Below are 16,707 nucleotides of genomic sequence, written 5' to 3' on the forward strand. Positions count from 1 at the left end.
AAAATCAATCTGCTGTTTGTTCAGAGAATAGCAGTTTTTGATGAGCTGTGTGTCTGAGTTCTTGCTCTGACTATCTGTTCTTGGTGTTCCTCTCTTGAGAAAAAGCTGTTTAGATTAGCTGGGTTTATGTTTGCTGGGTCTAAGTGGGCCCTTCTGACTATATTGACAGTTATCCTTTAGCACTCTGTATACTTGGTATTCCTGAGTGTCTGGATTCCCTTTGAAATAAATTTTACTTGTTTATGGCAATCTGAAGGACTCCTTGCCCTCTTAGATCCAGAATGACAGCCTATAGCTCACATACACCCTGTGAATACAGTTTACACAAAGAATCAAAATTTACAGGGCAATCAAGCTGGGCTGCAGCTTTACAATGGAAAAGTATTTTTTTCCTGAAAACCTATGCATCATATCTCCACATCTCTTAAAACATCCAGAAAGCATGATTTCAGCTGTTTGAAAGATGACACTGGAGAACTAAGCTCTTAGTGGGACATTTTGCCAACAGTAGATACTACTAATGCTCCAATTTAACACTTGCACGGTGACCTGTAAATTCACAAATGACAAATCATGTCTTTCTCTCACACTGACAGCTACAGCGTGTTCAAGTTAACAATGAGAAATAAAATTATGATGGCAGCATGTTTTCTTTGACAGCTCATGTAATCTGGAACTTGTTCAGTCTATATGGTTCTGCAAAAGAGAAGCATGGTAATATTAGAGACCTTCTGTGAAAGATCTCAGTTAAGAGTGATTACTTCAATAGAGGTGACATGGGATTAGTTAGATAATAAGATGTATTTCTTTTTAAATAATTAAGTGATTTTTTCTGCCAAAATGTTGATGCAAGATTTGGATTTGTCTTGGGTTTTAAGCTATTTCCTGTAAATAAATGCACCATATCTTAGGGAGAGCTGTAGTAGGTACGAGTCTGTGCCGAAAGTAGACAGCAAGTTTTGTAAGAAAAAGAAAAGCAGTCATGGGAATTCAGAATATCTACCTCTTGATCACAGAGGCAACTGTAGCATAATGGGGAAGAATGATAAACAGAAGAACTGAACTCGACAGCTCCTCCACAGAGCAAAGAAACGCACTGTCTGTGTAAGATGTGCCCCTGGTGTGTCTGTATGGCTTTGTATAAAGGTCTCATATTCTTTTTTTTTTCTTGCTGGGAATGAATGAGGCAGACAGCTCACAGCTCAGGGACTGTAAGGTTGTCTACATTACTGTCTTGGCGAGGAGGAGTTTCTGGTGAACTCAGAGAGGAGCTGAGAGGCTGACAGTCTCTGCAGGCTCTGGACAGTCAAGGTGACATGCATTTGGCCATGACAGAGAGAAGGCAAAATCACCTCGATGAGATCAGGGAGAATATATCTCTCTGTTTCTACTCACATCTAAGTAAATCTATTTTGAAAACTTGCACTCAGTATATGTAAGTGCTGAAAATAAAGAAGCCTGGACACATTATGTAAGTACAGACTATTAGATCTATCTCTGTTTAAAAGGATTCAGTAATATTTCAGCTTTTTTTTTTTTTTAAATATATAGAGGTGCAAAGAAAGGCGCTTTGCTGAGAACACTTCCTCAGCATCCTCCTATTGTAATTTGTGCAGTTATTCTTGTAGGCTGGATACAAGTCTGTTTCTTTATCATAGAGAGGTTTGGGTTACAAGGGACCTTGAAGATAATCTAGTTTCAAACCCCCTGCCATGGACAGTGACACCTTTAACTAGACCAGGTTGCTCAAAGCCCCAGACAGCTTGGCCTTGAACACTGCCAGGTATGGGGCATCCACAACTTCTTTGGGTAACCTGGTCCAGTGCTTCAACACTCTCGATCTATATTTATCTACCTATCTCTATCTTTATCTGCCTAGAGGCTAAGAGAATACAATTTCAGATAGAAATCAAATAATCCCTCTTGTCCTCACTGTCTACCCCACAATGCACTTTTCCAATCCATGATTCTGCTTTTCCTACGTGTTCTGCACTTTCACAATTTCAGTGGAGCTGTTGCCTTTAATAAGGGAATAGTCTACTCAAAATACACTTTAGGTAGAATGCCCAGCCTTGCAAATATAGGGCATGGGCACTGTCTGGGGAAAACCATGCTCTATAATTTTACCTTCATATTTCTGCCACACAAAGGGAAGTCAGAAGGTTTCCTTCACTTCCAAGGGAGAGAGTTTTTCCAGTCAATATTCTCCAAACCTCACTTCCTAGATCACAAAAGAAGGTTTCCCCATGAACTGGAGGAAAATCCCTCACCTGCTGAGCAGCAGGGATGGAGGGGAAGAGCTGTGGAGTTCAGGGACCAGAGGAACTGGACAACACACAGAATACAGAAATTCTTTCTAGTGCTCCTGGGCTGTATGTTTTCTGTTGATCTGTCTTCAGAGATAAAGGGACCAGTATTAAATTAATCAGGGCAGTTTGTGTGTGGAAGAGCAGAACTAATTAGGACTGTGTGGGAATGCAAGTATAGTAGTGGGAAAATCCTGGATATTAGGAACCTGCATTGGATGAGCTGGAGGATTGTCCAGTTATAAGACTCTTTGGTGCTTTGGGGGAATGGAAATGCCTTTTTTTTTTTTTTTAGATGATAAGGAGACAGAACAGGATGAAGTAGGTAGAGCAAAGAAAGAATTGAAAGGAAACTATTCCTAAGTTTCTCTCACATTTCTTCATCTGAAATTCATTCCCCCCTCCCAGGATTCTTGCCCTTTTTCCATTTTTAAGGCAAAGGGAGTTGAAAATGGAGTAAGAGGTAGAAAGTGCCTTACCTTTTTCCCAAATCCGAGGGCCAGTGTCTCCCTTCCATTTCCGTACACTGGCATTGAATACATAGAACTAGAGTGTACGCTCTGTTATTTTCTTTCTTTGTATAAACTTTAGTAATGGGGAGAGAGGAGCTACAGATAAGCCACCTCAGCAAAGGGTTGTCTTCCTCTGCTGAAGGAGACTGTGTGAAAGGTTTTACCCCATTACTGAGATTGCTAATTCGCTCATTTCCAAATCAAACCTGCTATGCAAAATTGAATGCAGTTGTTCTCAGGGAGTCTTGATGTTAGCAAATATAGATTGTGTTTATATATGCTCATTCATACATATTTGTTTCTTTGTATGTCAGTATTTTGAACTTTATAACACATTATGTTATGCAGTAAATTTTGTTTTAATTGGGTTTATATAAATTTGTTCAGAAGGCCCTCTGGCCCTGTCTAAGAAACACAAGTATTATAATATTATTATAATAGTCTGATGTCTTAAGTTTTGTAATGTAAAAAACTTGTAACTACATAAAGAGAAGATTGAGGCAATAACGTTCTCTCAAAATGAGAAAAAAAAGGAAGCACTCGTAAAATGAGAGGCAAGCTACACCAGGTGTTTTATTTATACTTTGATAATATTTTTCTCTTAGATTAAGAGCCCTAGCTACTGGGCTCTTCAATTCCTACGAGATATCTTTGGCAAAACCTCCAGACTTTTAAACCCCTGATTTATATGTACATATGCACATTTTAAAAACACTTTCTCAGTACTATAAAACCTACAAGAAAGAAAGAAAGAAAGAAAGAGACAGAAAAAAGAAAGAAACAATCAGCCCTTCTCCAAATTTTAATGGGCTGTGAGTCTTTCCAATGTAGGTGGGCGCATGCTGCTTGGCCACTCAGCCCTGTCCTGTGGAGGACCTGATGTCTTCCATTTGTTCCCCTCTGCATTACATTTCCTGAGCTCATTTGCAGCTGTCTCCATTATTCACAGCTCTGAACTGATGAAAGGAGAAAAGAAAACATATGTTTTATCTGTATGTTAACTGTGAGAAGGTTTCAGGCGGGACGGTGGGCAGGAGAGCTGTGGAGATGGTGATCCTTGCTGTTGCCTTGCAGGAATGTCAGCTCTGCTGGAGAGGAGGCCCGCAGAAGGATGAGGGAGTGTGATGGCCTGACAGATGCATTGCTGTACGTGATCCAGTCTGCTCTGGGGAGCAGTGAAATTGATAGTAAGGTTTGTCATCTTTGTCTTTTCAGGAGCAAATCCAGGTATTCGAGTACATGAGAACTATAAAGTGACAGGGTTTTTGTGCTTTTTTTTTTTAAAATGCATTATGAGGGATGACTTAGCAAAGCATAATTTAGCCCATCTTTTCTTTTTCCTTCTGCTGATCTGTGTATTTTTGTGTGCTAAGCATTGTATTTGTGTATACCTGTAGAGTGTGCACAGGTAAGCATGTCATCCTCTCAATTGAATTATTGAAGTAGAAAATATGGTACTGGTTTAAGAGCAAATATGTCATTCCATGTGAAGTTCCTTACATTGCTCTGCCAGTTTTACCTTAAAATTCATTTTCAGTACAATTTTAAGTTACCTTAAAATTGATTTTTTTAGTAGTACAGAGCTAATAACAGTGAAGTAGGCTTAGAAGGCAAACAAGAAAAAAAATTGGCCAATTAATAGGCAGTTTTGCAGTAAAGCAAACATTATTTCTTCTTTGAGAAGGATCAATGAATGCTTTCAATAACAACTGTGTTAAGATCCCTCATTATGTCAACTTTACTTCTCTGAAAGTACTCGGTTATGAACAAGCTTCTCCAAAGGTGAAAGATACTGCCTAATTAAAGACTCCAAACATTTACAAACTGAAGATTTGTAATACATTAAAGTATTACAGAGAAGAAGAAAAAGGCCAGTTTCTTTTGCTTTCAGTATACAGTGCTAAATTAATTACAGTTGCTGCTCTAGGGCAACCTTGGTCCATTTGCAAACCCCTAGGAATTGCAGGAGAGCAGTCTTTTATGCAGCAAGGTTTTAAAGTCCAGTGGGTTTGTATTTCCAAATGATCCTTCATGGAGTTGTACATGAACCTCTGTGGGTTTATAGATCCAAAAGGGACAATCCCCAGAAATCCCTGGTCACTAACCTGAATCAAATAGGTGAAAATTGCCTGTGAATTCAGGGGACAGAGAGGAATTAAGAGAGGTGCCTTGGCTAGCAGTATGCCTTTGGGTTTTTTTAAAGAAAAAAAGCACCCCAAAAATTCCCACAACCCATTAGTCTGTAATCTAATGAGGAGTACAAGGAAAAAGTGCAAAAGTACAAGTAAAGAAGGAGTGAAATCTGTCCACCTACGTGGTTAGAACCAGCTTTCTTGGCTTGTAAGGGTTCACCTTAGTGAAGAAGCTGTTGGTTTCATTTGAGCCTCAGAAGTTTGCTCCTCAGTTTTAATTTGAGGTAAAATTTTCCTCCTGATGGACTCAGCTTATGTTTTCCACAAAATAAGAACTTTAAATGCAAAACCTATTATTTTTAAAAAGAAAAATTAAAGTTTAGAATCCTAATCAACAAATGCAAAGCTTCAACTTAAGCATACTGTGGCAAAACTGAACAAAATACATGTAAGAGTATGTTAAAGAAAAGTCAAAAAGGCAGCAAACTTTTTAAAATAGTCATGGTCACTGTAATGTCTGGAAAACTTTCAGATGAAAAAGGTGCTCTAAGAACACTTTCTACACAGATGTACACATATATATTTTTTACATGTTTTTATGTCTTTGGCCAGAGATTTCAGATTTGTACAAGTGTGTTGTGAAATTTCATCTATGTTAAAAAATAGATTAATAAATATTCCTGCATAAATGAATCTGAATCAGTTATTGTCTCTGGAACTTAGTGTCATCACAAAAAATGTGTGCTGAATGCATACCTGGCAGAAGCTCATCCAGTATATGAAAGTAAACGATGCCCCATCTGTTTGCCTCACTGGTAAATATGGCAGAATACGATAGAGCTGAAAGCCTCACAGCTATTCTGTTCTGGGTTAATGGAGCAGCAGTGCTGGGATGTAGCGACTATTGCTTTTTATCTCCAGGGAGCCTTAGAAACAGTTGAAATAAATATAAATAGATGGAGAATGGCTTTTTCAACCATACTTTCCCTGCCTCCAGAAAATTAAGCTCATATCCTTCTTATTAGGGATAATCAAACCCAAATTGAACCAACTAAATGAGTAGGTTTCAAGTCTAAACTGAACTTCTTTTAGACTTGCAGAAATTATTTTGAATTATAAGTGAATTTTCTTCCACTGGTTCTCATCCATTTATGGATTCCTGCTTGCATCTTCTATAGAAGGCACAACCTATTAGGGGGAAGAATGGATGAAAGGGAAAGGCTGCACACAAGGTATCCATCTGCTAGAAGCAGTAATAGTAGCAAGACTCTCAAATTTCTAGTTTTACTTCTTGGACTCGAGAAACGTCATCTGTTCTTGCTACAGGTACTTGTGAAATGGAACTCAGGTCCCATTTTTCTAGTAATTTACATAGAATTTATGCCAGGAAAAAAAGGTTATTTCTGGCTTTAAAAGTACGAAACTAAACACGGAACCTATTACCATTTTCTGTTTGTAGCATTTTCTATTCATTGAGGTGGGAGTTTGCTGACATTCTGAGTGTTCAGATTCTCTAGATCGCTTTTTACCTCAACATCTTTTTCACATGGGACTCCACTGTGAAATTTAGAATGACAATTAAAAAACTCCCAGAAAAATATTGTCCAGACTACTGATTTGCTACCATAAAATTTTCTAAATATCTTAAACTGGGGAGCGCTCAGAATTGTGCTGGGAAAATGTATGTGCAAAGATAGATGAAATTCCTTCTGCTTTGTATACAAAGTGAACAAGGGAAGGATTTTAACTTTTTTCTGGTTTTGTTTTCTGTATTTTTCTTTTTGTCATACTTTTCAGACCGTTGAAAACTGTGTGTGCATTTTGAGGAACCTCTCATACAGGCTAGCTGCAGAAACATCTCAGGGACAGCAGATGGGAACAGATGAACTTGATGGATTACTCTGTGGTGATGCCAATGGAAAAGACACAGAGAGTTCAGGGTGCTGGGGGAAGAAGAAGAAGAAAAAGAAATCACAAGATCAGGTAATGAAAGTTACTTGCAGCTGTGTTGTGAGTAGTTACAGTGCCCATCATTTAAAATATAAATAATTAATGCACTGTATTAGAAATAAAGTGCATGATGCATAATATACCAAACTGTTGACTTTGTTAATTAGCTGAGAGCTTAAAGTGGAATATGGCTCTGGAGTAATGAAATATGTTTGCCTGACAAAGTTGTACATTGTGTGGTGCACCTGGAAACTGTAGTCATGAGTATGCTTTGAATGCCATACATACTGTAAATGCACTATTAAAGGAAGCCGTTTATTATGAAAAGTGTAATCTGCATATACTTTACACTGTACTTCCACATAGCCCCATGTGTGTAGAAAGGCCTTGATGGAAGCAAACATCAGGCTTATATTTTTATACTTATATGCTTCCAAGTTAGTTTTGTACTGTACCTCTTTGTGTTGGAAGAAAACTGTACAGAACTGAATCAAGCAATATGAGTGAATGTTAAAAAAGCATATATTTTGAGATATTTAATATTGTTACCAAACAAAGATTCAAAAGTAGTCTTGATAGTTTCCTCAAGTTATTTGAGGTGCTGTGGGTTATTATTTTGGGTGGGTTGATTTTCAGAGTGTATTTATCTCCATTTTTTCCCATTAAGAACTTAGAATTTGGGAAATGCTGACAGTTATGTTGCAGAGAAAGACATTGTTGTATCAGTACACACACTAAACAGCAATAAGAATGGCTACTGCTTTATGAGCTTTTCTAGATGGCCTATACTGGCAGCAGGTAATTTTCCATCTCTTCCTACACTTAGTCACTTTTTTGCATTTTAATTTATTTCTGTTTCAGATTGCTCAAAGAAAATATGTATTTGAGTAAGCAATTAGGTGCACTGGGTATTTGAATAAATTATGTAAACTGGTACTGAAAATATTCATGAGTTCATAAAGCCAAATTGTGTTAATGTGGAAAAGTTATAGGAACATTAATAAGCTAAAATTTGGTTACTGGAAAGTGCAGCACTCCTGACTAGTAAGACTTTAATTTCCCCTACTCTTCTAGTTAAACACTTCAGTCATCAGATAACTTGAATTTATTACGGCCTTTTATTTGGATTCCTATATTAGTATGCAGTGAGATTAAAAATGCCAAAGCAAACTAATTTTACTCCATAAAGCAGTCATCATCCCTGTTCCTGAATTAACAGTTCTCACACACTATGCTTGCAGTTATTCAAGGTGCAGGAACAAAAAATAGCATGTCTGGATATGAATGAGTCACACTACAACTTGTCTTGGTCTTTGATGCTCTGTTTATGAACGCATGTGCACACACACTATGCAAAGTCTTTTTTAAGTCTTCCTTTTATATTTCTTCTGTGACTTTTGGGTCTTGGATTCATACTTTTAACTGTGCAACTGACTGTTTCAATGTTCCTGTCAGGCTTCTCTTTACTTTAAAGGATCCCTGTAAAAGATCTTTCTCCTTCTCCAGGCTAAAGAACTAAGCTCTTTTGACTGATTGCCTTTGCAATGTACATTCTTCTACCTGCTCTTAGATATCTTTTATCTGTTTCTATGAGTGGTCATTATCAGCACACAGCATTGTAAAGGTCTCTTCAGAGCTGTTTGTGTTTCCCTAGTTGAAGAGTTTTATATAAATTTTAAAATCCAAAGAGAAGTAAAACTATGCACATATTTTCAGGTTTATGATTACTAGGCTTTTCTGTGGCAGGGATATCAATTCCGGAACTGATTTTGTGGTGTGAAGGACTGCTTTGCCTTGCAAATATCAGAAATAGTTTTTCTAATGATTTTTCTTCTTTCATGTAATTTCTTTTAAATCTCGACAGCTTATGTCATCTTGCCATATACAAGTTCTCACATGTGAATATTATTTAGTTTAGAAATTTTAAGGAGGCCTTGTGAGCCTTATGCAGGTTATTTTCACCCCGTGATCCTTGACTGTTATTGACCATACCAAATGTTTTGAAGTATATTATCAAGTTAATATATTATCGAGTTAACAAGAATGCCACTAAAAACAATAGCAGTGAGATCACCGTGCTAAAAACAGCTCTCCCAGGTTACCATCAAAAGTGGAACAGCAAAACAATATTTTTCAAGTAACCGTGCATTTATATTAATAGCATAGACCAACTCAAACTGTGGTAAGGGTATATTCAGAGGCTTTTTTTATGGAAGCCATCTTGTCCAATTGTGTAAAAAAAAATGTTTTTTCTGCTTCTTTGGCTCTGTCACTGTCTTGAGGTTTTTCAGGACTACCTGTAGACTCACACTACTGTAAAGTAGGAATAACTGGAAACCCACATCATTATCTTCTTCTGTACTGTGTTGCAGGCAGGAATACCCTGTTAACTATTTCTCTGTGTGTCAAGAAAAATCAGTATTCTTGGGTGGTTTTGGGGATTTTTTTTTTCCCAGGCAATAGTCCCTAACAAACAGGGTCATCATATTGATTTCCTCAGTTTAGTTAGATTTCACCCATCTACACTAAGCTCATCAAAACCTTCTGCAGGAGGATTATTTTCCCATGTCCTTTCACAATACATTTTCTCCCTATGTGCTGACTGCAGCCCTGTGTATTGCACATGTACCTATTTTTTTTACAGTAATCTCATTGTTTTTCTTCAAGACTTTTAAATGTTTCCAAGTAATGCCTTTCATAATCTCTTTTCAGTTGCAACGCTTAAGCTGTTACCTGCTGCTTATTCTGTCCCTCAGAACAGATCTCGTGCTCTCCTTGGGATGCTATTTTTAGAGTGCTCATTCCTTTAAGTGTCTCAGCAGCTAAGCTTTTGCACTCTGAAATATCTTATAGTTCTGATGATCATGCTCATGATGGACAGTGTTTTACATGTAAATAATGAAGGAATGCCTATGGAATCTTCATAGAATGCAATGATTTACAACATCTGAAACACTGGAGGCGCTGCACACCACCATGGATTTGGAACCTATGGAAGGAAACTTCAAAGAAATGAAAGATGAGAAAGATATTATAGTAATCAGTTACGCAGATGCCCATGAAGAGAGGGCACTGAGCTTCAGGCTTCTTTTAATAGATCATTCACACTAGACTATACAAATCTAGATACCTTTCCAAAAAGTTCTTCACAAACAAAGAACCAAATATTTCTTTGGGCTCATTATTATTGTCACTTGTAGATACACAAAATGGAGTTCAGCCCTGAATTAAAACTTCAGTCATTTACCTGTGTGATTCCTTTAATATTTGAGAGTTTTAGCTTTCTGTCAGGCAAAGGTCAGGGCACAGATACACCTCTGAGCTGTGAGACCTCAGTACAGGGGAGTAGTATCCAGTCTGTGGTTGCTACATTTTATATCCCCAGAAAGTGTTAAGGGCAGAGGTATTGCTCCTTTTTTGGCAGTGTGTGGGGTTTTTTAATAACAAAATTGCTGTTTCTGTCTTCCTCAGAAGATAAGGTTTACAAAGCTGGGGGGGGGGGAAATGTTCAGATTTTAGTAAATGAAATTTTGATATTTTCTTATTACATTATTGCTATTGCTTAGTTTCTCAAGTGTGTATTTTCTTGAACTCCTTTCATCTATGCATTTATGGGTGTTTCTTTTAATTTTTAGATAAAAGTGTCCAACACTACTAGTAGCAAAACTACTGAATAATGATGAACATGAATAATAATGCCAGATGTATCAATTTAGACAAAGGATGTGAATGAAGCTGCAGTTTTCCATACTTAAAAGAAAATTCTTATACAGCTAGGGAGTGTGTTTCTTAAAACATAAAACGGGAGAAACTTGACATTTAAGTCGCTTTCTCAGTGGCTTTCTATATAATGAAGGTAAATGTTAATTTCTTTGCTTTAGGATTTAGGAAACAATTATCTCAATTTTTCTAGGTTGTGTTTCAGTCACGGGTAAGTCACTTGAAGAGAAGAACAGAACTGAGCGGTAGTATAAAATGTGGCTTCTTTCAAAGGCCTTTCAAGAACAAACTGGAATTTATTTTTCATTAATGAGATTGGTTGTCTATACTAATGGCAATTTCCCTACATCTTGAAATCTAGTAAGAGATGTGTCTTTGTTCAAATCACAGTTAAGTCTAATGACACCTTTCAAATTACTTTACTTAAGGAGTTCCCTTAGGATCACAGGAAACAAGTGTTCTCCTCATTTCACAATAAAGGTGAGTGGTGTTAAAAGAGCCTGCAGTCATTCCTCTCTTCAATGGTTTAACAGAGCTCAGACAGGTTCCTGAGTCATCTGCTTTGTCACATAAATTGAATCCTAGAAGAGACCCAAACCTTTTAAAGATTTGTAATATAAGCTGGATATAGCATTGGTTTTAATTATGGAAAAACAGAAAGCAAAACTTCTGTAAAGGCCTCAGAAAAATTAAGTGAGACTCACCTGACTTTATTTCTGTTTCAGACCTCTAGGACTGTAATTCTCAGCTGTAGATGTTGTTGATTAGGTTCTCTCTGCTGCTTACCTGTGATCAGCTGTTACTGAAGCCTCACCCCAATAAGCTCTCCAGCTGTAGAGGTCTTCATTTCCGACTGGGACCTTGTAGACATCAACCTTTCTGCCTTGTATTGAAAAATCAGATGGAAACTGATTTTTCCACTGCTGAAAATTTTGTTCCTGCTGTTGGTATGCTCGCTGCTTACCAACAGGTTTATTCTTCAAGCTGTACTAGAAACAAGAATTATGGCAAAAACCAGTTAGGGAAAATAAGGCATGTGGTCCAATTTCAGTAAAAAAACCAGGAACTTGTCATTAATCCTTCTTTTATTTCTTGCTATACCACCCATTATATATATGTGTGGCACTATTTCATTTCTTTTCCTTTCTTACCTAAGAAAATAAAGGCTGACTTTTTGGCTTCATGCTCCTCTTAAGTTCCCCATCTGTGTCATTTTTGTCAAACCAGAATCTAGCCCGAAGTCTGTTTTTTGATTGGAAGTGACACTTTTGAAATAAGCCTGACCTTCTTTTTCACCTTCTGCCAGAAACCTTAAGGTGTAACAGCAACATTTCAAGTTATATATCATTATGAATTGACTGGCACACTTCTTTAGCATGCTTGCTAAATGGCCTATAAATTCTTCTATCTAGATGAAATAGCAGGTTTAAGGCAATAGTATTTCAAAAAGAATAAAAAATAAACCTGTCAGATATGTCTTTTCATGTGATGAGACCACTATTTTACCAAGTCTACTTCAGTGCTCCTACCAAGCCATACCAAACTAATAAGCACAGAAACAGAGAAATGGTGGTGACTCTTGGGTTTAACTAATAATCTGAATGAGATTAGAGATGAAAGGCTGTGTTGCCAGTATGCTCTTGCTCAGAAAGAGTACTATTTCTGCTTGTTGCTTCCTTGTCTTGCGCAAGATGTTATGCCGAGTGTTGAGTAGCAAGAATCAACTATCTTGAGCAGCTCTTTACAGAGCTTCTTGACATAAGTTCTGCCTTCTTGCTTGCCCACACAGCATCTTCACATATACTCTGTCAGCCTCTCAATATCATGTATGACCAATTTGTTTTCAAAGTCAAAATTACAGGGTTATTAAATATAATTTGTATTTGTCATTTTGTGGAATATACTGCAAAGCCAGTCAGCATCAGCTTCCAATGGAGAGGAGAGGTATTAGGAGGAGAGGATGTAGTGACATGCTAAGGACTGTTTTGAACTTCATCTGCCTTTATTTGGGAGGGATCTGGTTTTAAGCAAAGGCAAAATGCACAAATTAATTTTTTTTCCTCAGCTGAGCGTAATAACATCAAAAAGTTAAGTAAAGGCATTGACAATTATTTTAAGAATATAATATATAATCTAAAGTAGAATTCAGATTTATTAGTATCTGAGATTAGTAATAATGATTCAATACATTGAAATGTTTTGAAAGCATTCCAACCACCTTTCCCATAATAGTAAACACTGTTGCATCAAACTGGAGAGGGTGCCATTATTTATGCAGTCAGTTCTGCCCTCTCCCACGATACTCCTCTAGTCTCTGTGTCAGCTGACACCTTCCCTTTTATTCACCATCTTTATTTAGGTCTAGATGTCTAAATTGAAGTTTGACTTGATGTAAATAGTGGCATTCCGACTTCCTTTGTATAAGGTGCATGGATTCTCTCATCCCTGAAAGCAAGTTCTGTGATTTTGATGAATTTCTGTTGCTAAATTTTCGATTTCTGCTCTTGATGGCATTGGTCAGTGGATTTCTTGGTTTCCAAAAGAGGTTATTGGATTGACCTGTCTAGGGACACCTGGCATAGACTGTCACAGCCACTAAGACATGCAGCGTGAGATAAAAGTGTCCTCTAAAGTCTTTGGCATTTCAAAAATGGTTTTAACAAGCACCCTTTAATTGCTGATATGAATTTTGTCACTGCTGGTACAAAGAGCATAGCTAAAGCATTAGCACACTATCTCAAATGTCTAGAGTCATTGGAGAGAGGTCTGGATGGCTTTAGACCTTGCTGGATTTTGTTTTATTTTTTTCTTAGACATTCTTTTTTTTAATAGTGGTATTTTGCACAGATTGGGGAAAGGGAGTATTCATTTTTAACACATTAAAATTAAATACTGTTGTTTTGATATCACAGGAAAACCTATTGTCCTGTAATACCTTTATAATAGTAAACCCCACCAACTGGAGATTGTTAGTATAAAAAGTAAAATTTTGAGTGTCCTTCTCTTACAGAGGTGAAGCCTTCCCTGGTATTCAGTACAATTGCACTATAAATATAGATTTGCTTTCATTAAAATGAGAAAGGTAGTAGTAGATAGTCTGTTCTGTAGCACAGGAGAGCATCTCAATGAGTTATCTTTTTCTCCTCTCAAAGTTCCTTAGTAATATGAAAACTTTGATAATTTTATTAAAGTACTCTTAGAAGTCTGTTGTTCTTAAAAGATCTTGGTATTTACCTTTTTATTTTTCTTGACTTTCATCCTTTCTTTGCACCAGTCTCAGGAAATGAGAGATTTGTATCTCACCCACGTAACAAACAGTTTGTCAGCTTCAACAACAATATATGTGTGTAATTTCAGCTGAAGGAGGGAAGCCTGGAAGGAATATTTTTTTATTACTTTTTTTCTCTTTAGCATAAGCTACGAAGAGTAATTGCATGTAGTTGTTCTCATTCTCCTACCACAGCCCCAGTCTGTCTCAGATAGACCTTACTGATCATTCCTGTTGGTCTGCAATGATACAGTAACTGTTCCAGTAATTTACTGAGTAGTTGTTCAGCACACTGCCTCAGTTCATTAATATTGAGCAATGTGAACTGCAAAGCAACTACTGCCATGCCTTAACCACTATTTCAGATAGAGTCTAATACAGTTTGAGGAAAACTTTTTTTTTGCTCAGGCAACCGATGTTTATATTTATAAAATACAAAAAAAATGGATGAAGGTGAAAATGAAATCCTCCTTTGCAATAGCTTTTTTCTGACCTGTCTCAGCTCTACATGCCCTGCAACAGTTGGGAGGTACAGCTGCAGGCACTTGTCTCAGCTACACAGAAGGTGCCAGAAGCCATTGAGCCCTTCAGTGAAGAGGCTGCCATAGGCGCAGCAGGTATGTTATGCAGGTGTCATGGTTTAATCCCAGCCGGCAACTAAGCCCATGGAACCACTTGCTTACTCTACCCCAGTGTGATGGGGGAGAGGATCAGAAGGGTAAAACTGAGAAAACTTGTGGATTGAGATATAAAGGAAGTTTAATGAGGAAAGCAAAAGGCACACACACAAGCAAAGCAAAGGAAGGAGTTAATTCATCACTTCCCACAGGCAGGCACATGTTCCGCCATCCCCAGGAAAGCAGGGCTCCATCACATGTAATGGTGATTTGGGAGGACGAAGGCCATCATTCCAAATGTCCTCCCTTCCTTCTTCCCCCAGTTTATATTCTGAGCATGACATCATATGGTATGGAATATCCCTTTGGTCAGTTGGAATCACCTGTCCTGACTGTGTCCCCTCCCAGTATTTTGTGCACCCCCAGCCTCCTCACTGATGGAGCGGGGTGAGGAGCAGAAAAAGCCTTGATGCTGTGTCAGCATTATTCAGCAGTTACTTAAACATCCCTGAGTAATCAACACTGTTTCCAGCCCAAATCCAAAACATACTCCCATACCAACTACTGTGAAGATAATTAATTCTACCCCAGCCAAAACCAGCACAGCATGGTTGGCATTGACACCCTCTCTGTGCATGCTACTCAGCTGCTCTGGACACACACACCACATCTGAAGAACAGTGCTGGACATCTTCCATTGTCACTGAATTTCCTGTGCCTTCACTGCACATGCGTGTGTGGTACCGAAGATTTTCATCATTATTACACAGACCCTGAGGCATCACAGTGTCTTGAGAAAAAGGTCTTCCCTCACAGCTGGTGATAAATTAATGCAATCATACTAAAAGTGAGTTGCAAGAAGGACGGGGAAATGCGATAATTTGTCTCACTTGTTTTTTTTAATGTTTTCTCATTACTGGGTAGAATGGCAAAACAACATTAAATATTAATTTATCTGCTAGATCGTTTCTAGTGCTGTATATGTAGCAGCTCAGCATGAACATATATATACAGCTCTATTTAGATCAGCTGATTTTAAGTAGTCCTTGGGCTTATAAGAGTGTAAATATGTGAGCTTAAAAACAAAATACACACCTACATAGGCGCAAAAAAGGTATTGGGTAGATCTGCACTTTATGTACTTTGTCCTTGAAATAATATAGTAAATAACCTGTGCAAACATTCTTCAGTTGCATAATGAGTCCATAATTCGTGCAAATAGTAATGTAACGAGTGAAGACCTGAATTGGTGCCCTTGGACATCGCAAGTCTTTTCATTAGTGGACTTACTAAGGTACCAAGCCTAAACCTGGTTTGAGGTCAGATTTGACCTGTAAGATATGTTTCTCATTTGTTTTCCAAAAAAATCTGACAGTGCAAGTGATTGAATTCTGAGTGTTAAAATAAGAAGCAGGCTTTAATGTATTTTTTATGAGCTGAAGAGAACTCATTTCTGGCAAGGCTGATGATTTATAAGGAGGAAAAAGGAGAACTGAGTCACACGCAATGAAAACAACCTGTTGGTTTAAAGGAATTGTACTAAAAATTTCAAAGGCACAGCCCTATAATAGTGTCATTTAAAAGCATTGTTTCTCCAGAAGGCATTTGTCCTCTAGTTTCTCAACCATCACCGGGTATTGCTATGCCAGTTCTTTAAACTATGGCAACATTCATCCAGTGTAGTGAGTTTCATACCTGAGCAGCTTTCTGATTTTCAGTAACTGCTCATGTGTATTAAGTGGTCCCACTAGCTTTCCACTTTGGTGTTTGTTCTGCTTTAATTCAGAAAAAAATAGTGGTTTTCATTCTCAATGGTAGTAATCTCACAAAACCTTATTAAAATTGTTTTAGTTGTTATTAGGTATTATTGTGCCTTGAACCATGTGTATATTTTTAAAGTTATCTTAAATAAAATGATGACTGATACTTCCTCAAAACAAGGGATTCTAGGTCTTTCCCAGTGAAAGTATTATTGTGCTATTTGACTCATTCCTAGTTAAATTGTTGCAGATCTAAACAAGGAGTTCATTTGACTTTATCTTTGTATGTGTAGTATATGTTTAATGTTATGATACAGATTTTTTTATCTACATAGTCACAATAAGCTGTAACCCATGCCATTATAAGGTTTACTTTTTATTGTATGATGCACTCTGGACATGTCAGAGGTGTTAGACAAGATATTTTATAAAAAAAATTGAG

At 37.4% G+C, this 16,707-nt stretch overlaps 1 protein-coding gene across 6 annotated transcripts in view; it reads left to right on the forward strand.

Moving 5' to 3' along the window:
* Positions 1-16,707, forward strand: part of CTNND2 (catenin delta 2) — a 627,538-nt gene that overhangs the window by 528,389 nt on the left and 82,442 nt on the right. For all 6 annotated transcript variants that reach the window (XM_051799301.1, XM_051799302.1, XM_051799306.1 and 3 more), the window contains 2 exons: positions 3,893-4,010; positions 6,748-6,933. In XM_051799301.1, coding sequence (XP_051655261.1) covers positions 3,893-4,010; positions 6,748-6,933 — 304 coding nt within the window. The remainder of the gene's footprint in view (positions 1-3,892; positions 4,011-6,747; positions 6,934-16,707) is intronic.

Source organism: Manacus candei, unplaced genomic scaffold (genome assembly GCF_025592945.1).
Source record: "Manacus candei isolate 608988 ecotype Guabito, Panama unplaced genomic scaffold, ASM2559294v1 h1tg000049l, whole genome shotgun sequence".
Classification (NCBI taxonomy): Eukaryota; Metazoa; Chordata; class Aves; order Passeriformes; family Pipridae; genus Manacus; species Manacus candei.